The sequence below is a fragment of the Lissotriton vulgaris genome, chromosome 10, assembly GCF_964263255.1.
Source record: "Lissotriton vulgaris chromosome 10, aLisVul1.2, whole genome shotgun sequence".
Lineage (NCBI taxonomy): Eukaryota > Metazoa > Chordata > Amphibia > Caudata > Salamandridae > Lissotriton > Lissotriton vulgaris.
The window spans coordinates 448,571,411-448,593,944 of NC_141698.1; the positions used below are offsets into that span (position 1 = coordinate 448,571,411).

A 22,534-nucleotide genomic window follows, 5' to 3' on the forward strand; every position below is an offset into this window, starting at 1 on the left:
AAGAAACCAACAGCCGAACCCACTGATCTAAACAATTACCGTCCTATTACCAATATCCCCACTCTCGCCAAACTGTTGGAAAAATGCGTACAACTGCAATTGACTAAACACATAGATCAGTTTGATCTCCTCAACCCTCATCAATCAGGCTTCCGAGCAGGACACAGTACCGAAACTGCTATGACTCACATAATTGACGACGCCCTCCAAATCTTAGATCAAAACGATACCGCCTCCTCATCCGTCTTGATCTCTCTTCAGCATTCGACACCGTTAAACATGAGAACTTACTCGAACTATTAAACACAAGAATGGGTCTATCTGGGACTGTTCTCAAGTGGTTCACTTGCTTTCTACACAACCGGTCTCAGAAATTAAAAGAGCAACAACTTGATGTCCTCTCCGGTACCTGTATCGTTAGGCGTCCCCCAAGGATTCTCCCTATCCCCAATATTGTTCAACCTAGTTATGGAAGCTCTCACTACCTTGTTACAAGCATCCAATATACACTTTCACATGTACGCCGATGACACCCAACTATATCTCAAATTACAATCCCCCAAAGACATTCTACACCTGAACTCAACGATCAGAAGCACCCAATCATGGCTTGCCGATAATCACCTCAAACTCAATGCTCTGAAAACTGAGTTCCTTCTGATCTCACCTCCCGCGAAAATCTCTACCACTCAAACTTGGCTTAAGCACCTAACTGCACTCAATGTCCAACCTACCATCGTGGACTCAGCAAAATCTTTAGGCATAACACTTGACGCCAATCTCAACATGCAGCAGCATATCAGCAAGGCAACTAAGGGAGCGAACTTCCAAATCAATACCTTAAGGAAACTCAAACCCTTCCTCCCAGCCAAAGACTTCCAAACTGCAGTACAAGCACTAGTCATCCCTCGCATAGAATATGGCAGCATCGCCCTCTGCGGACTCCCCCTAACTACAACTGCACCCCTAAGAGCTTCTCTAAACGCTGCAGCGAGACTCATCACTGGATCAAAAAAACACTCACATATTTCCCCTGACTTCAAATCCCTGAACTGGTTGCCTTTTGAAGCCAGAATTCATCTGAAAATCGCCTGTATGACGCACAAGGCTGTACACCTGAACTCACCCGGCTACCTCACTCAGAAGCTGACAATTTCTGGCGGCTCTAGAACCACTAGAAGCACAAATAATCTTCTGCTGAAGCCTCGAAGATTCCGGAAGGAAAAAACTTATAAACGCTCCTTCTCAGGAATGGCACCCAGGATCTGGAACTCACTCCCTCCTGAAACCAGGCTCATCTCCTCCACTACACTTTTTAAGAAAGAAGTAAAAGCTATCCTCATGGCTAAACACACTTGAACTACTATTTTGGATTTTTTTTTTTTTTTTAGGCTCTGCACCGATCTGTACTACTTGTTTGATCCCTTTGCTTATTTGTTTTACTTGTATTATCGACTTACCTGATTGTCTATGCTCCCTCTTATTTGTACTATTTATATTATTGACTTACCTGTTTGACTATGCTCCCTCATGTACCTACCCTACCTCACTTTTTACCTACAATTACCCTATGCCCAAATGCCTGTTATGCACTCTCCTGTTCTTACCCCCTGTCTTTGTAAAGCGCTCTGATATTTGCAAAGATCTTGTTTGCGCTATATAAAACTTTCAAAATAAAAATAAAATAAATAAATAAAATCGACAAGCAGCTCATAACAGGCATATTACTGTAGTCATTGGTAAAGAAAACAGATGGCAATTTAGAGGAATTTTGACAGGTTTTAGATGAAAGAGAACATATTTGATGACTGTTGAATCGAAAAAGTGCCTCACATGGTAATAGACTGGTACCCCTGCCGTGAGTGCCCTAGCTGTGGTACCAGGATCCTTGGTAACAAGTTGTGCTACTGGGCAAACACGGCGCATGCGTGTGCACCATGACGTAGACCTGTCTCAAGGATTGTGGTGTGGTTAGACCAGGAGGGGCACACAATACGCTACCCTCATAGTGGAGAAGGGCTGCTGCCTCTACCAAGAGCTAGGTAGCATAAGCACAGTGGTAGCAGCATACCGTTTTATAATGAGAAATTAAAAGCATGGTCAGGCCACTTTACCATCATCATCATGGGAGTGGGGCCACTGGCCCACTCAACTGGAGTTCCATTGCTGTGCACTTATCTCGCTCTTGGCCTACCTCAGGATGGATGGAAGGCTGGAAAAATGTGTGCTTTATACCACAATTATAATGTATGTGTGCCTGTGGCAGCAGTGTGGGGCAGCCATGTATGGCAGCAGTACATGGAAAGCTACAAGCGGGGTTTCATGTAACGCTAAAGATGCACAGGTGTCTGTGAGTGGTAGAGGGCATAAGGCCTGTGGGTCCAGATTGAGAACCCCAGGCCTGGTCGGAGGAACATGTGGGGATTTTCCACAGACTGATTTGCTGTTCTGCTGCATTCCTGAGAGCTTGTATGACACCCACTGGAGGAAGGAAGAGCCAGGCTCGTAAGTATACTTCAAATGGGGCTCTGATTCTGAAAGAGGTCACTGGTGAAAGGAGCCTGGGCACATCTCAGCAAGGAGATCACACTGATAAAGGAAACATAAAAAGTAGGGCTGGGGCACTTTGGTAACCTTTTAATGCACATATTATGAGGCTGACATCCAGGAGTGAACATATAGACACTACCATGGGTTGTGTTTGGGGCTATCAATATTGAAGACTGTCCAGCTGTGATAGACTTCTCTCTTGAGGAAGAGAACAAAAGAGGACTGGGCCCTTCAAAATGGTCAGCTCTCAGGACATGAACTTCAAAGACAAAGACAGAGACACTAAATCACTTTTAAAAAAAGAAATCTTTTTTATTGAACACAAGCTTAGCATTACAGTTATTCAAAAATAGTTTGAGTATAGTCTCCATGGTAGTGTCAGGGACTCCGTCCACATGCAGCACCGGCTTCATTTAATGTAACATTAACAAAGTCAGAACTAGCCACAGTTCCATACAGGTTCTGAGTTATGAAGGAACGCCCCCTCCCATCGAGTCTTCTATGATCATTCGGACCTCAAGAACCGCTATATGTTATCCAGCGCCCCCAAATCTTATCACACTTCCCCGGGCACCCCCTAGTTTGGAGCACCACTTTTGCAGCTGACAGGCGAGAATTTAGGTCCTTCTCCCATTCAGTGACCCCCGGTGATTGATTCGCTCCCCACGCCTTTGCTATATTTCTTTTTGCCACTATAAATGCTATCCTTAGCCAGAGTTGAGTATTTGGGCCATCTGTCTTCTCACGTCACATTCAAATACGTGCCACCTGACCTCCACAGATAACTCTTGGTCCACTATCTAGGCCATTACCCATACTATCTCTTTCCAATATTTCTGAATTCGGGGGCAGGTCCTTATGGTGTTGAAATAAAAGAGCCCTTCTCCCCACATCCCCAGGTACACAGGTCAGTATCGCTGCGGTCCATTCGGTGTAAGAGTGCCCTTGAGGTGTAGGATCTCTGAAGAATACGTAACTGTATAAGACACAACTACACCTGTGTTGCCACCTCCCTAGGGCTCTGTGGCATCTCTGCCCAATCATCACCCTCCAGCATACCCATCTCAACATCCCACGCCTCTAGGAAGGCCCCAGGAGATCTAGTGTATTGTTAATTATTTTCTTGTACATTAGAGAAGTGGCCTTGTCTGTCATGGGATCTAGTAAAACACTATCTTCAAGTGGAGTGTATTCCGATATGTGTTCGGTTCTGGGATGTGGCACCTAAGTGCGTGTTTCAGCTGCATGTATCTGTACTGTTCTGAGTCAGGCATTTCCTATTCCGTTTTAAAGTCTTCAAAGTCGACCACCTTTAGTGCGTTCCATACATCTCCTAAGAAGTCAGTCCCCAGTACTTCCCATTTACGGAAACCCTTCAATCCACTGACCTCCCTTAGGAGGTCACTATCCCACAAAAGACTCCTTTCTGTTAGCTTCCCTTCGCACCCCACAAATTTTGTTGCTTCCCTCCATATGCGTATTACTGTTTGGGTATGTGGAGGTTGCTGATTTCCAATCCGTCTGTGGTAGAGTACTGCTGGGTATCCTCTCTGTCCTATCAAGTGGTGGTCGACTCTATAGGCAGGTTTATACCATTTCATACACACCCATGCATATTTTGTGACGAGTTGTGCTACCCAGTAGTACGTTCTGATATCAGGTATGGCTAGTCCGCCCTTAAACACTCCCCTCTGTAGTTTTGCAAGGCTATTATAGGACTTCCCCAATCCTGTAGAAAGCAGTCTTATTTCACTGGCCACTTTTCGTAAGAAGTCGGTTGGCACTTAACAGGGCGTATTCTGTAAAACGCATAAGAAACATGGCCGCGCTATCATTTTAAACATGACATTGTTCTACATTCTGTCCATCAACTGTGTTTTTTGCAATTTTCACCCCTAGTGTGCTGGGTATACTCAGACGTGAGTCCCAGGCTCTCCACACCACTGGAGTCAAGCTATCCAGGCTGAAGAAGGCTGATAGCCAGAAACCGGTCCTTGGATGCTTGATTCCGACTGGGAAAGACATGGCTTCGTAGTTCGGACTGGACTGTTCCCATGAGGCACAGGGTCAGAGCTGATTTGCATATAGCCAGTGTCTAACCCAGGGTGGTGTGGAGTGCAAAAAAAGATGGATTTAGGCCCAGATCCTTGTACTGGGGTGAATGTATGGCATTGTTCTACATTCTGTCCATCAACTGTGTTTTTTGCAATCATTTTAAACAAGGCAGCTCGCCCTAGTAGAGACAATGGTACCTGTCTCCAGAGTAGCACATCCCTACGCAACCTATTGAGTTGAGTGAATAAATTATCCTCCAGGAACTTAGTGTCTGTCCTTGAAATAATTATTCCTAGATACCGGAATTTGTCTTTGATCACTACGGTACGCGCGCAAGATGGCAGAGCCGGTGGAGCTCCAGCAAGCACACAGAGAAGTGATTTCACCTAATTTATCTGATAGCAAGAGTATCCCCCAATGAATTGGAATAAATGACGAATTCGACTTATCGATGACCTTGGGTTCATGGTGTACAACAGTATGGCATCAGCATACAGTGATATTTTCTCATCCTATCCATTCCCTCCTGGTATTCCCCCATATCAACTGGTCACTTCTGACCCACGCTGCCAAGAGCTCTAAAGCCAGGGCAAAAAGCATAGGCAAGAACGGGCAGCCTGTTAGACCTCGAACCAGGGCTACACTACAATTACCACAATGCCTTGCAAGGGATTCTGAACTGTGTGCTATCCCATACTGCTTTGCGCTATCACCTGATGTCAGGGGAGGTTCTTATACCGCCTAGAGACGTAATGGCGGCGCTTGGCTTTCTTGCTCAGTCCTGGAGTGTTCCTGCTTCGTCATCCTAGTGATTCCAGCTTCTTCGCTACGACCGCTACGCGATACTACCTCTACCTTTGAACCTTTGAAACCCCCCTGCTCTGGCTTATGAACTTTGATACCGTGGATGTGATCTTCACATTAATCCGTTTTTGCCGAGCCGTGCCTTTCCGGCACACCTCCCCTGCAACGTTCTAAGCGGCCGTGCTGTAACGGCTGTTCTCTTAGGATTCCCGACTCTCGCCGAGCCGTACCTTCCTGGCACATCTTCTTGGACCTCCCAAGCAGCAGTGACGTAACTGCTGTTACCCGAGAACCCTGGCACTCTTATCTTGAAACTTCTGAGTTGCGACTATTCCAAGAGCGGCTCACCTGGATTCCCGCTTTTTGTTTTCTCACAGAGTGCATTTCCCATCGACGCTTAGAAACGCGCTTGGACATTTACGTGAACATTCAAGCTTGGCGTCCCCGTGGAGCAAACGGATAAACGCTTCCTTCTTTTTTGTGATTGTGAAAACTTTATTCAAACCATGTTTTGTGACAAAATACTGGTTACTGGCAACAACAGAAATACACGTTTGTTTATGAGCGAGTTCACTTCCAAGACAGACTTAGAACTTCCTCTGTTTATTCACAGAACCAGTTACTTGCTACTCCATTGGAACATTGTATCCGAGTGCGTAAGGACTCTAGAAGCGTTTTTGTTCTTTCAACTCTTTTGTTCACAAGAGACCAAGTCCTTAGGTTTCTATCCCTCTACTGGATGTTCGCTGGTGAGTATGGTATAGCACACAGTGGGGAGGTAACCTTAACTACGCTTGTTAACAACTGTTTGCATACTCATCTAAATAATTCTAGTTTTGTGCTCCCCTCCTCTGCAGTGATTACAACACAGTCCAGTAAGAGCCTTTCCACCATTCCCGGCTTAGGGTTCTTGGCAGATGATTCCCTGACTTAGTCTCTTCATTTTCCGGAGGGGTTCTTTCCTCGCTATTGTGTTTTCCATAGCACAGCGAGGGAAATACCTTTTGGGAAACGCAGAGGCATAGCTTCACTTCTGGGGTATAGGGGATTTCTGCCTGGACATACTTTGCGCCCGACACAGCCCTACCTTGTACCCTTAAGTAAGACCACTGATCACAACACCACCCCATTCACTCTCACCGTGGCCAGCGGGTTCGTATACAGGAGCCAGATCCAGGCAGAGAACATTTGACAAAATCCAAACCGTTCTAGCACTGCGAATAAGTAGGGCCATTAGTACTGTCAAACGCCATGGGGGCGCTTAACGATAATAGCACAGCCTCTTCTTTCGGCCTCTGTGCCGTAAGATGCACTGTTCCATAGAGTTGCCTTAAATTAAGCCGGGTGCTCCAGTTAGGCATAAAGCCCGATTGGTCATGGTGTATTATGAACGTTGTAGGAGGTTGGCTTTGTATAAAGTGCAAAATTATTTAAGTTAAGCCCCCAGCACTAATTCAGACAACACTTACGGTGATTTTAGTAGTCTTAGACAACCATAGAGTGCTCTCTAAGTGGTAGCTGTGGAGAGCAGCCTTCAGGCTTAGTCCAGAAGGAGTGTTAAGCCGCATGTTTTTCCAGTACTAATCATGTAGTGTAGGTTAGAAGAGCTGGGGACCCAAGGAATCACACATGGTAAGTACCCAGGAAACCCAAGGAGGCCATGTGCAGAATAGAAACACAGCCGCGTACTCAATGCAAGTCAATGGGGAAGTCAGGAATGCAGTGAAACCCCATGGAAGATGGAAGGTTGGAGAGTCACCCCGCCGGTTGAAAAACCCAGGAACCAGGATACCTACACGAAGGAAGCCGGGTGCATAGGTGCGAAGTGATGTCGGAAACCGCTGTAGACCACTATGGAGGACTTCAGTGAAAATGCCGCTGGCAAAGAAGGTGAAAGAGTCCGAAGGAATCCAAGGATGGATTATTGAAGAGGAGGCGTACCTGCAAGCAGAGGAGACAGAGTCTATTCCACTTGGGGGTGACCAGGAGGCACGGAAGACCAATGAGCACAGATGACGGAAGATGCAGGAGAGTTGACTGTGACCTTGTCACTGCAGCTGTGTGGACCAGGAGACGCTGTGGAAGACCAGGAACCATTCACAAGCTGGCCCACGTCAGAAGTCGAGAAGCAGGGGGTTGGTGTCCAACAGGAACACCAACAAGCCTTGGCAGCAGCAACAGATGTGGAAAACGAAGAAGGTGCAGTGTCGGGACCAGCAAGGTCCAAGGGACTCACCAAGTGCAGGAGAGTCAGAGCAGGCCCCGAGCAACCAGGCGAGCCCACTAGAGCCAAAGACCCTCAAGAGGACCCACAGGCATAAGGCACAGGAGTCGCAAGAAGATCTCAAGCAGCTCATCAATGATGCAGTCCCATGGTGCAGAGGATGCAGTGAGTACGAAGATCTTGGCAGAAAGGGATGCTGGAGACTGGAGCTTCTTGGAAGCAGAAGATCTCTGGAGAAGAGAGTTAACAAGCCTTGGCAACAGCAGATCAACGCGGTGCACAGGGGTGCTGTGGTAGCGGTTCCGACGAGGGATACTGGCCTAAAACTCGGTGAGACAACAGTGCAGGCCTCGAGGGAGTTGCTGAACCACCACCTGTGTTTCTTTTGAAGTCCGGCAGGCATCAGAAGGAGCAAACCGGTCAGCTTAGTTGTGGTGCCTGCAGATGCAGGAGAGTGACTCCTTTACTCCAAAGGGGGTCCCTTTGGGTGTCTTTGATGCCCACAGGCCTGATGAAGAAGCACAGTCTCAGATGGCACAGAAGACTGACAGGACGACGAGCCCAGGAGCAGCAGGAGTCTTCCCAGATGGAGTCTCGGTTCCCAAAGCGAAGTCCAACCAAGTCCAAAAAGTGCCAAGAAGGTAGAAGTAGAAGTGGTTTAAGATCTGAATCTTGTCCCATGATAAATCTGAAGAGCCACCCACAGGTATGCCCTTAAGTACCCAAAGGAAAGAGTTGGGACAATTCAGGGGTAAATAATGAACTCAACTTTGTAAAAGTACATGGTTAGGGGTCCTACCAGGTGACTTCAGACGTGGCATGTCTAGCAACTCCTTTGACATTCACAGTCTATTTGAGAAATAACAGACCAATCATTGATTCTCATTTACTGACAAACCTGAAATACCAACCTTGTGCCAGGAAACAAAGGGATGATCCCCCATTTCCATCTGAGCACTTATTTTAAGAGACTTTGAAGAGAAGATGGACGAGCAGTCAGAAACTAGTGGCAGGACCATCTTCACCTTTAGGAGGGGATGAGAGTGGAGAAGAGGTGGTTTGCTTTGGAGAGGGGGGAGATAATGAAGCAGAGGAGAACATCACAGGACTCCTTCGCCTAGTAATTTTTTTCTCACTCCAGGGATGAAAAGAAGCCCAATGCCCACAATGTGAATGCAAGCTCTGCGAACAGAAACTCAGCAAGGACACCAAGGACTCTACTCATTTGGCACATTACCATGTGAAGCCACCTCAAGTCTAAGCACTGAGAATGAGGAGACATGGTGCTATTGGGAAAGAAAGAGCAGAGATCGAGCAGAGAGGCATTCTACTGAGCATGCCTCAGGAGAACTGCCAGGAGAATGACATAAAGCTTGCATGGAATACAAGGTGCACAGCTGGTGTGGTAAACCAAATAAAAGAATTGGGGAACAAAAGATGGAGGAGCGCTACAAAAAATTTCAGTTTGAATAGAAAAAAAAAGAACTTAAAGTGCCCATTTGTCACAAGAGTTTGAACAAAGTAAAACCAAAAAAAGTCAAAAGAAATTCGAAACTTAAAAAAACCCAACAACTATCCCCAGCTCCAAAATAGTTTCTTTTAAGTACCACCCAAAAAAACCAAAATTGCTTGCTCTCCAGCCAACCCTCTCCCACTTAGCACGGCTTGAAAGCTGTGCACTGCTGGGGTTAGATGCCCATAATGTGCTTTGTGCAGGACTTGGCCGAAAGCAAGTCCTTGCATTAAATTCCTGCAGAGCACACACTAAAAGACTTGCACAACAGGGATTGGTTGACTGCTGTGGTTTGGGCCATCCAGGCCCTACGAAAAACCCTTGGTGAGCACAGGCGAAGGCTCTGCACTGGTTGGTTTGAACACCTCTGTTGAGTTGTATGCAGGACCTGGGAGAAGGCCAGGGCTTGTGATTAAAGCCCCAGCATACGGCCGATGGTTGTGTGCAGCATGTGTCAGTAAAATGCAGTGGGTTTGCAAGGATGTCCCGGCTAGTCCAGCTGAGCACAATCAGTTATGCACGGCTAGGGTTGGATGCCTTTTAAGGGTCGGGTGAATGACTGGACAAAGGCTTTGTGCAGCAGGGATTGCAAATGATGAAACTGATTAACCATTTTTTTAAAACAATGAAATTCACTGGGGAAAAAAATTTCAAAAACTGAGTGATGGTTGAGCTCAAATGCGTTATCGCAGGTGTGTTGAATGCGTTGGTAGCCATAACTGGTGCATTTCAGTGGTTTGTCGTGTTTTTTTACTGCACATCTTGGCTAGTTGCGAAGAAAGGGACGGTGCACCAAGTAACGAAGTTCAGAGAGCTTCCAATTTAGCCAAAATGAAGTCCTTTATTCTTTTTAATTCTCTTTTTTTAAACGCGACCCAAGCTTCGCAATTCGCGGTCTTTGTAACAGTCCCTCATTCGGACTCCCACTTGGGAATTGCGAATCTAGCAAGGAACTCTGGCTGTTACTTTGGCCCTTGGATACGCTTGATACATATTTTGAAATATAAAATTAAAGCTATTTACAAAGTGAGGACAGCTTGGGTCCTGTCCAGAAATATAGATAAAGTGGGAATAATGGTTTATGCTGAACGTGCTCATAATTTTTGTCTTTGAATCCGGCCTTTTATGAAATATATCGCGAATGTGAAAATAATAGGCATTTGGACTGAGACAAATGATTTCTTTGCCCTGACGAAGTTCCGTCTCGAACGAAACGCGTTGGCTGCAGCCTTTTTAAAAAAAGAGAATTGAAAAGAATTAAGGACTTAATTTTGGCTAAATTGGAAGCTCTCTGAATTTCGTTACTTGGTGTACTGTCCCTTTCTTCAAAAAATTCTGGTATCTGCTTAACAATGGGGAATATGTGTGGCGAGTTCCGGATATGCTGTGCACAAACCAAGGACTTTTAAATTGACCTTGAAATTGAGGTGCCTAACCATGGTCAGCCACACTGCCTGTCTTTAACAATCTTGGCTAGTTGTGCATTTTCATTTATTGTATACTTTTTCAAAGGTTTCAATTGAAAACACATATAAATGATTGCTGATACTAGATTAAATTGTTTCAGAATGAAAAGAAAAGTTACACATCTTGCTGTCAATGGAAAGTTGTTTTGTAGAATTATATTACTGTCGATAATAATATTTTCTAGTTTGTCGGGGGGGTTGAGATGGCCCACAGTGTAATCAAAGGCAGATTTTTGATGTACTCTAACATTGCTAGAATCTCTCACCTTCTTAATAAAATAGTAATGTGGCACTTCAATGCCCAAGAGGGCCTGGTGAGTGGCTTGTCTGGGGAAGCTGTCCTGAAGCAGGAGGCCATGCTCTTGGGTGCTGAAGAATGACATGATCCATACATCCACCTACAAAAGAGGACAATAACAAGAGTCAGGGTTAAAGGTCAGCAATCTCTTTTAAGGCAGATCAAGAACACTTTGCTGGGTAAGGGAGGTCACAGTTTGTTACAAATGTGATTTTATAACATATCAAGACATGAATGCAAGGGAAAGATCAAATAAAAAAAGTACTTATCTTTAAACTAATTCTCCAGTGTTGTTATCTTTCATTGACTCAAATTAAAAAAGGGTTGCATATGAACGTACAAAAGGGTCTGATTTTGAATTCGGGCTTAGGACTGATAATGGATATGAGGCAGTTAGTTCAGCCCATCCTTGAATGGGACAGGGTATGTTGGTTAGATGATGAAAAAGTTAATTACCTTCAGCTATGTATTATTTTATGGATACTTTATGGCCAGATGTATGAAACACTGGTTGTAAAATACTGGTTGTGAATTGCGACCAGGGGGGAATTTTATGAACCAAACTATGTATTAATAGGTCGGTTTAAACATTTTAATTTGACCTACCTCAGCAATATTATTGAGGTAAGTCGCATATTGCGGATCACTATGATTGGTGGCCATCACAGGTATGGTGGCCTGCTGGGTATCCACAGACCACCATGTCTGTGATTGTTTAAAAAAAAAAATATATATATATATATAAATATATATAAATATATATAAATATATATATATATATATATATATATATATATATATATACATACACACACACACACAGGGAAAAGGGATCATGGTATCACCGATTCACAGCCCAGCTTGACTGTGTATTCAGGGGCAGAACGTTGGGGACTTGAGAGAGTTTCTGATTTTAGCTTTGGGGTTTGGCCACATTATCAAACTTCCTCCCTTGCCTGGCAATTCAGCATCCATTGCAGGACATTATCGCAGCTCCGCACCTGGTCTTACTTGAGAGTTGAATTTTGGGAGCTGCAGTTCGTAACATCAGCCTGCAGCTGCAACCTATTCAGAGGAGCTAGCTGACCTCACAACATTAGGAGGGGCCTAGTATCATAAAGGTGGAAGTTGGACTCACCTCGTTTTCAGCTACGGCATCTGAGGAAGGCTCATGGTAGCCGAAATGCATTATGCCACACAAGCTGCTGAATAAAGAACCCCCGCCAAGCTCTCCGCTGTGTCCTCTTGCTTCTTTGATGGAGAGGTATTTCTGGGATAATTTACGCGCTTGCCAGTGCGCGTTCAGAGGACCCGTTCTCCAAGTGTCCTGCAGCATACTGGCAATGTGGCACGTTGTTTTTCCGAGGTATCGGACTCTGCAGGACCGCCTCCGGATCAAGCCTTGATGGTGGGTGCTGTGCATAACAGCCCGTGACTGCACGGGGAAAAAGGATCATGGTATCACCGATTTACAGCCCAGCTTGACTGTGTATTCAGGGGCAGAACGTTGGGGACTTGAGGGAGTTCCTGATTTTAGCTTTGGGGGTTGGCCACATTATCAAACTTCCCCCCTTGCCTGGCAATTCAGCATCCATTGGAGGACATTATCGCAGCTCCGCACCTGGTCTTACTGGCGAGTTGAATTTTGGGAGCTGCAGTTCGTAACATCAGACTGCAGCTGCAACCTATTCAGAGGAGCTAGCTGACCTCACGACATTGGGAGGGGCCTAGTATCATAAAGGAGGAAGTTGGACTCACCTCGTTTTCAGCTACGGGATCTGAGGAAGGCTCATGGGAGCCGAAATGCATTATGCCACACAAGCTGCTGAATAAAGAACCCCCGCCAAGCTCCCCGCTGTGTCCTCTTGCTTCTTTGATGGAGAGGTATTTCTGGGAAAATTTACGCGCTTGCCAGTGCGCGTTCAGAGGACCCGTTCTCCAAGTGTCCTGCAGCATACTGGCAATGTGGCACGTTGTTTTACCGAGATATCGGACTCTGCAGGACCGCCTACGGATCAAGCCTTGATGGTGGCTGCTGTGCATAACAGCCCATGACTGCACAGGGAAAAGGGATCATGGTATCACCGATTCACAGCCCAGCTTGACTGTGTATTCAAAGGCAGAACGTTGGGGTTTGGCCACATTATCAAACTTTCCCCCTTGCCTTGCAATTCAGCATCCATTGCAGGACATTATCGCAGCTCCGCACCTGGTTTTACTGGAGAGTTGAATTTTGGGAGCTGCAGTTCGTAACATCAGACTGCAGCTGCAACCTATTCAGAGGAGCTAGCTGACCTCACGACATTGGGAGGGGCCTAGTATCATAAAGGAGGAAGTTGAACTCACCTTGTTTTAAGCTACGGCATCTGAGGAAGGTTCATGGGAGCCGAATGCATTATGCCACACAAGCTGCTGAATAAAGAACCCCGCCAATATATATATATATATATATATATATATATATATATATATACACCTGACACCTACCCTGTATCTCATACCCAAAATTCATAAACAGGTTTCTCCTGTTCCAGGTCGACCGATTATTTCGGCCCAGGGAAGCCTTATGGAGTCCATGTCAAAATATGTTGATTTCTTTTTGCAGAATTTTGTTGTGGGTCTACCGTCTTACATTAAGGACACGGGGCATTTCCTTACTAAGTTGAGAGAGGTGGAATGGAGAGATGGGTATATTCTGGTGGCTCTTGACATTTGCTCCCTGTACACCAGTATAGAACATACGGATGGCCTTAACGCTGTAAAGTATTATTTGAATCAATGTAACCTCAAGTTTAAAAACCACAATGACATGTTAATATCTATGATCAGGTTATGTTTGATGAACAATTATTTCTTGTTTAACAAGGATGTTTACCAGCAGTTAAGAGGGGTTGCCATGGGGGCATGTTTCTCTCCCACCTATGCGTGTCTCCACGTAGGGTGGTGGGAGGAGCATGTCCTCAGGCATATCCCTGGTTTTTCCAACAATATCATCCATTACTGGAGATTTATTGACGATATCTGTCTGATTTGGAAGGGAGATGAAAGATCTGCTATAGACTTTGTTGAAGCCATAAATGTCAATAACCTTAATCTTTCGTTCACCAGTCAGATTAGTAAAACTAATATCCAATTCTTGGATGTTGATATTTATGTCCAAGACAACGCCCTAGCTACCAGACTTCACAGAAAGAGCACGGCCGGAAATTCTATCTTGCACGCCTCCAGTGCGCATCCAAAACACCTTATAAAGAGTATCCCCTACGGGGAATTCATACGGATGCGCAGAATATGTAGCACTCAGTCAGATCTTAACATCTGCCAGAATGAGGCCATTCAAAGATTTTTAAAGCGCGGCTATCTTATTGATGATCTTTTGGTAGCTAAAGACAAGGCCAATAGCACTAGTAGAGATGAATTCTTAGATAAATCTAGTGAAATTGTGAGCACAGAGGCAGAAAGTGCCCCTAGACATGATATCAACACTGTCAGTTTAATTACCACCTTCAATACTGAGGAGAGGAAAATAAGGGGCATTCTTAAAAAACATTGGCCCATACTCCACACTGACATCAATTTGTCACCACTACTGCCGACAGAACCCTCTATTATTTTCAGGAGAGGACCCTCAATGAGAGATTCTCTTGTGAGAACTAGTCCGGAAGTGAACGAGAGTAAAGTGTGGGTTTCCAATAAAAGAGGCTTTCACAAATGTATTTCATGCAGAGCATGCAAGTTCGGGGTTAACACTATTGAATTTCAGTCCCCATTCAACCCCATCCCTACACCCATCAGAGAACTATATACCTGTCGTACAGATCATGCTGTTTATGTATTAGAGTGCTCATGTAAGTTAAAGTATGTGGGCAGTACTAAGTTACAGGTATTCAATCGAATATTACAGCACCTCAGGGCAATAGTTAACTCTGATGCAAATTATCCTGTTACCCGTCATTTTGAACTTGTACATGCAAAGAACTTGAATCCTCTCACTTACTTTGTCATCGATTCCGTACCCAAGAAAATCCGTGGTGGGGATCGAGAGAAAATGTTGAGACAACTTGAGAGCAAATACATTGTACTCCTAAACACCAGAATACCGAATGGGCTTAATAGGGGGGAAGATTTACAAGTCTTCCTATAGACCATGACTAGAATACTCTGTCACGTAGTCATTTGGGCAGGACTCTGTTAATACCTCCCTTTCCCCTGATTTGTGAAAATCTCACTCTTTGAGTTTTTTTCTCCAAAATGCATCGCATATTAGGTTTGTGATTATCATTTCTTGTTCGTCTGAGTCTTCTTGATAGAATATCTTCCCATATGGAATCAAATTGATGTTATTTAGTCACTATGGCTATAGTTGACTCACAGCATCAGCGGCAATGCTTAACATGTTTTTTTAACTGTGTTTGGTTATAAGCACTAGCGCAGGCACAACGATCTGAGAATGTGACATTGATCAGTCATTATTTTTGAAATACTATAAATGTGTACATACTGCGAGTAGACTACGCACTTTCTAGCACTTGAGCACCGTTTTTTAAATAACATCCTAAGGGTCTGTCTCATTATTTTGGGACATGGTATCATGAATTTATACATACCTAAAAACAATCTTTAACTGCACGGGGTTTATTTTTTTCCCCTCATGTACAAACTCCTATATTAACACCATTTAGTCAATCATGGAACTTAATCATGCACTTGCACTTTATTATAATTGGTATATATAACCGATTGAAGAAACGATGTTTATCAAAAATGAACTTATTGAACTTGATAATATGTTTACACATTGTTTCATTTAAGTTCCTGTATATAATGAATGTTTTAATGTGTTTGTACTCAGTGTATATTTGTATACCAGTATTTTCTCTATGTCTCTTACCCATGTGATCGGATGTTACTTTTGTTGAGCACAGTATATAAACACCCCCATTGGTCAATTGAAGCCATGTGATCAAGGCCGTTTCTTGACGGCCGAAACGCGTCATGCCGATGGCGAGGGAAAAATAAAGCCACTTTGATATAACCACCTGGTGTTGAGAAGATCTGTACCTGAGGGACGTGTGGGGAGCCACATTGCAGGACTTTGTATATATATATATATATATATATATATATATATATATATATATATATATATATATATATACACACACACACACACACACACACACACACACACACACACACACACACGCACACACACACACACACACACACACACAGTCTGTTTTCCCTAAAGGAAATGGGGCTGCATTAAAACAAAAAAGTAGGCAGTGGTCCACTACACCCTACTCTTCAACAAACCTTTTTTCGTACTTACATTCACAAAGGGTCCAAGGTGATGCCTTCCTTTTTGTGAATGGCTAACCACCCCTGTTGGAAGTCGGTAAATCTTCAAAGTTTGTGGCTGGATTTCGGTCACAAAACATTGCTACATATCATTAACAAATCACAATTTGGGTGAGAAGCCCGAAACATACCACTTTCAAATAGTGATTTGCTATGCCCTCTTAACCCCATCTTTCAATTCGGTAACCTGTTAGTGAACTGCAAAACGCGTTTAGTACAATCCAAAAAGCAATTACAAACACTGTGATTTAGGGAACTGCACGGTCTGCAACACCTAAATGGCTTTGTACGTCTGTCCTTAAGTTTCCACAAGTTCATCACCTGGAACAGAAAGAAGTAACTACCACACTATGCAAAAATACAGAGCATGCATTTGCAGTTTTGGGTGTTAGGTGACAAACTAATTCCAAAACGTCACCATCTTAATTCTATGATGTCACTTTGGCCAGGGGTTCTAGTCTCCACAGAGGTTGTGGAAAGATGATAGAGCTAAAAAAGAGTACATACAATAAAAACAGTCAATGAAAGGTCACAAATCATCAGAGAGTGGAACCGGGGGGCCAATGATGAATTTGTAGGAAACCAGAGAAGTCATCAGAAAACCTCAGATGAAAGTATGGCGCTTGTTCGAATAGGTGCATCTTCCGGAGATTAGTCATCACCTGAAAGCATATACGGAATGAGTGCAAATAGGGGACTGTGTGAAGAACAGCTGCTCTTGCTAAAAAGGCTCATCACTGCAATTTTTATTTTTTCAATCACTGCCAAAGCAGGTGTTGTTCCTAGAGTCAAAGTCCAAACGATGATGCTTCACGAACGAAGGGGCACATGCAAAACTTGAAAAAGGTCAGAAATTACAATCTCTCTGAAAAGAGGGGGTGTCAGTGTTGTGCCTTTCACAGAGTGAGCCATCATTTTCTCTTGGAGTGTGTATTTGCTTCTTCGAAAACTCACAGACAGTGGCAAAAAAGTCTAATAAATGATGCTTTGATAGAACTCTCATTTCCGTTACAGAAAACCCATCAACACGCTATTTAATCTGGCTCCAGTCTTTCAATCAAGACACAAAAAACAGAAACATTTTAGGGTCAAATATATGCAACGCCTTCCACAATTTGGAAATGGGGGAGAAGGCTATGAGAGAGATTTTCTGAGATACACGAAATTCCAAGATAAGATGGAGTAAACAGGAAGGCTCGGCCTGAAAAACAATCTTGAAAGATCAACTCACAGTGACTAGGTTAAACTCTACAAACCATCGTTATGGCATTTAGAATTTTTTTTGACAGTGGGGAGCTATAGAGGGCAGAATACATTGTCTCAAACTGCAAAGTTATCAAAAATGTGGGAACCAAATTAAAGACCCAAGTTGGCAGAACATCGTATTTGTAGGTGCATGCACTGTGAAGGTCTTTCAAGTATGTAAAAACTTAAGGAATCTAAAAGAGAGATTTAGAGCACTGGAGCACAGACATAGTGGTGGAATGTAAGCATTGATCATGCTTGCATTTAAGTCCTCCTTAACCAATAAGATCAAAAATGCTGGCATAAGAGGGATCTTACAACTGTGGGATACCACTTATGCACAAGAACTTTCATAAAGCACCAGCCAAGTGGTCAGAAGAGACATACTCTTTGCAGCCTTTATTGCATAGCCAATTTCTACTTCTTCAAGTAGTTAACAAGGACTTATTCTCTGCGGCTCTTCTTAAAATGATGGTAGGGCCAATAACTCACAGCTGGATGAGCTTTTTGTGGCATGGCTGGATGATAGGGAAAGGAGTGACTGAGAAGGATTTACTGAGCCAAGGTAACTCACATCCACTCTTACAGAAAGAGCGCCATCCAACATCCAGCTGATGTCTTGGTCTCTGCCAGACAAACACATTAAAACAATTATAAAGCTGCCGCAGAAAGGGTGCAAAAGTTGTCTGGCCTTCTCTAAAGTCACAGATTGGTTTACTGCAAATGGTTGGAATTTTCGTTGCTTCTGTAGCTGCTTTGTTCCCTTTGCTGGAGAAAAGAATGTCTATAGCCCCGGAAGGCGCAGTAGCAGAGGTGGAAGAAGCATGCGTAGGCAGCCAGACAGACCTCTCCCTGTGTTCTGCTATTGCTTAAATATCTGCAAGATCTCAGAATTCCAGCTGAAATGTTTCTCCCCGTCAGATGTGATGTCTATCAGAAACACCTGGATCTTCTCATTGGAAGGGCACAATACACATTCAGTTATGCCAGTACTACTTTGTGGCCATGGAGTGTGCAACCACATCCACTGAGTCCACAGAAACATTCAGAAAATGCTCTTACACATCCATACCCTGACATATATCGGACAAATGCTAGCTTGTTCCAGTAGCTATTTTCTATAAAGCTTGTAAATAGCAGAAAAAACTGAGGCTGCGTTCTAGGTTTGATAAGCAACACTCCTTAAAGTAAAAAACATTTCTATCCCAATTATCCAATTTTCTGTGTCTGTGAAAATGGTGGGTAGGAAGGAATTTTGTCACAAATTGGCTGGCGTGACCTGTCCTTCAAGGCTTTTAGGATGTAGATGCACTCTATAAAATACAAGGTTGACAGGATATGGACATTGTCTACAGGCAAGTCCTCATGAAACACTCAAGCTGAGAAAGATATCTGCTATTGTGGCAGATTTAGGAAAGGATTGGCTCTGGAGAAGTAGATGATGGTTCCTTCCCAAATCAATGTTTTTTGTCCCTTTAGGTACAAAGGAGAAAAGTGACTCGACAGCCACATCACAAACATCTTCTAAATTGCAAACCATGTTCATTTTTATGAAAAGATATAAAATGAATCAAATTTACATTAATGTAGAGAGATATTTCAATATTTGTGTGTTTTAATGACAATCCAGTGATGGACAGGAAAAGTTACTTTACTGTAAGAAATGCTCCGTACCTGTCATCATAGTTCTCTTCAATATAGGTATAAGAAGTGAATTACCCACCCATTCGCAGGATCCCGGAGCACTTAAAAAAACAAATTTTTAATTTAAACAAACATGCAAAATTTATTTTAATTCTTAGAAATCTATACTGGTCAAATGTAATTTCTTTTACAGAAGAAGCTGATTATAAATAAAAAGTATCACCGAGTAATTAAAGTGATGGCAAAACGTTTCACAAACCTTTTTTAAAAAGAGAACAAAAGTTTAATAGGATAGTGCAGACTGGATATAATACGCTGGAACACTGAATTTTCTCCTTCAAGGGACCGCTTGCCACCAGTGTCCCATCACTCATGGTTAGTGAGAGTAGAGCCTGTTTATTTTCATAGGAAGATACACAGCCTGGGTATGAAGCTACTGCCAAATTCTACTCCAGCAGGAGGAGAGTTGCTTATGATTATAATAAAGATTTCCTTTGAGAAGAAAGAACTAGGATTTTAGCTATGTAACTTTTCCTTCCCCTCCAAGGAATCCCTATTAGTCATATTCACTGAATAGAGTAGCAAGCCCATCCACCATAAAAAGGTGGAAGAAAAGTAAGGAGAATGTAGTCTATCCAAAAACAATTCTCACAGAAGCCTGACCAACCTGAGCATCAAACTCTGGAATCTGACTTCAGGCAATAATGTCCTGCGAACATATACACAGATTACCAAGTAGCAGCTTTACAAATCTCTGAAACAAACATGTCTTAATAAAGAAGAGTCGAAGTCGTTTACATTTAAGAGAATGGGCTTTAGTCCTTCCTGAAGAGTCCACCTTGAAATGGATTATTCCGTAATGGCTAAACCAGTTTGAACATGCCTGTAATTGACAAGTAGGTGATCTGACTTCCTAAGGTCTTTAGTCTTATCAAGAGTGTGAAGGGGGGAGGAGCTTGGCGCGCATCCGAGATGGCCGCGTGAGCACAGGGTTCCCGAGACCCTCGCCGCCTTCGGAATATATCCTGAACGATATCCTGATTACGAAGACGGGTTATTGGAGATGAAGCTCAGCTGATGGATTAGCTGTTTTGAAAATTTGATTCGGACTTCGGGAACAGCTACTACGACAACCTGAACTTTTGAGACCCACCCCATGGCGATGCCTGGGGCTTGAGTCGTTGAGACGCCCAGGCAATAGTTGAAAAACAACGGCCTGCGGGGCTCTGCTCATTGCCTTGGAGTTGACTTTCGGTTTCGCTTTTGGGTCTTTGGCCTCATCCTATCCCAAGATAGTTCTGGTTGCCTGAGGTCTAGCCGAATTCTGTGAATCCACCGTGTGCAGCGGTCGCGAGAGTCTGTGTGCTGAGCTGCAGCTGCTGGTGCCTGCTTTTGAAGACTCCGGTGGGTTGAACGAGAAGGGCCATTTTCACCAGGTCTCACAGGCCCTTCGGGGGCGCATTGCCCAACATGGCGGGCAGGCCCGACACCGAGAAGCGGACAACCAAGACGCCTCTTCGGGAGGGAATTATTCAAACAAATGTCATGGATCGATATACCCAGCCCAAGGGGTCCCCCGGTGGTACAAATAGGACTCTGGAGGAGGCAAGGGAAGACCCGGCGGCGTCGATCGAGTTGACTCTACAGGATGTCATGGGCGCCATTGCTGGTATCAAGACTTCTATTGCCCAGCGGTATGAGGCTCTCGCCCTTAAGCTCGACACCGTAGCCATTGACTTCAATTTGATTAGAGCGGACTTATCAAAGACTAATGAGAAGGTCAAATCCTTAGATCTAAAGACCTCCAGCCTCACGACCGTTGTGTCCGACTTACAGACTGAGGTCGGCAACCTGCGATCCTCCAATGATCTCATGGCTCGTCGACTTGAGGATTTTGAAAATAGGGCCAGACGCAATAATGTACGTATTATTGGGGTCCCTGAAAAGTCGGAAAATCTCGCTGCAGATCTCCTTGTGGAGGACCTCATCCTAAATTACCTCGCCCCCAAAGGCCTAAGTAAATTCTTTGCTGTGGAGCATGCGCACCGAGTACCGGGTGGGAAGCCCAGCCGGGTGCCCCTCCGAGGCCGATTATCGCCAGAATTTTCAACTTTAGAGACAGAGACGCTATCCTGCAGGCATCGCGGGTGGGCGGCCCCGTGAAGTTTGAAAACACAACGGTGAGCTTCTACCCGGACTTTACCCAGTTCGTTCAGAGGCAGAGGATGGGGTTTCAGGGGGTGAAGCGACGTTTGAGAGACATGGATTTGAAATACACGATGATATTTCCAACCAGGCTCCGTGTCGAATATGAGGACCGGACGTTTTTCTTTGATCGTCCTGAGAGCGTGAGTGACTGGCTGGATACATAACCAACGCGGAGCGATCGAGCGGAACACTCGGGTGGAGCAGAGGGTGGCGTGCCGGAGTAATAATGACAATGTGGTTCCTGTTTCCCGAACAATTAACATGCTATACAGCTCGGTTTGATGTCTTTCATACTTATGTGATACCCGAGGGTGGCGGGGGGAGTGGAACTCTTTCCTCCTCTGGGTTTCTTTTTGTAGACTAGTTTAATGTTAGGGCGCACTGCAAGTTGGGGATGCTTTTGAGTTTAACGCAGGGGTGCAGGGTGGGGGGTATTGTAACGGGTTCATGTTGGGGGGTGGAAGGGGGAGTTTGGGTATGTTTCACTTTTTCTCAAGGCAACGTATTGTTTTATTCTTGGATCTGGGTACTGTGTTCGCTATGGGGTGGATTCTGCATTCATTTCCGGGATGGGGGGGTAGTGGGCTGAGACTACTGTGTTGGAATGTCAATGGGTTGGGGGATAGGATAAAGCGGGGAGTAGTGTTGCAACTGTTGAGACGCCTCTCCCCTGATGTTGTGTTGTTGCAGGAGATGCACTTGATTGGAAACACTTGTCACGCCATGAATTGGCGTGGATATCGTCTTGCTGTACACTCTGGGTTCACTACTGGTTCTAGGGGCGTGGGCATCCTAGTCAAGAACTCTCTCCCTTTGGAAATAGACAACATGATCCTTGATGACAGGGGGCGCTACGCTGCTCTCACAGGGAGGTGGGAGGGGAGGACTGTCTCGCTGATTTCTGTATATGTCCCGCCTGGTCTACAGACCTCGACTTTTGCTGATCTTGGGCGTGTGGTACTGGGGCTCCCAGATGGTATCCTGGTGATGGGCGGAGGTTTTAATTCAGTTGTCTCCGGTAGCGTAGATCGATACCCCCCCAGAGACCTCACTAGGTCACAATCTTGGTTAAGTGGGTTTTTGGAGACACTGGGTTTGGTAGACTGTTGGAGGTTGATGCATCCGGGACAGGTACAATACACCTTCCCCTCTGGGGCCCACGGCAG

The 22,534-nt window shown here is 44.5% G+C and overlaps 1 protein-coding gene across 1 annotated transcript in view; it reads right to left on the reverse strand.

Moving 5' to 3' along the window:
* IFT140 (intraflagellar transport 140) overlaps positions 1-22,534 on the reverse strand; it is a 1,373,663-nt gene that overhangs the window by 449,661 nt on the left and 901,468 nt on the right. Inside the window, exon 17 of the mRNA XM_086941301.1 lies at positions 10,879-11,010. Within this exon, the coding sequence (XP_086797427.1) occupies positions 10,879-11,010 (132 nt within the window). The remainder of the gene's footprint in view (positions 1-10,878; positions 11,011-22,534) is intronic.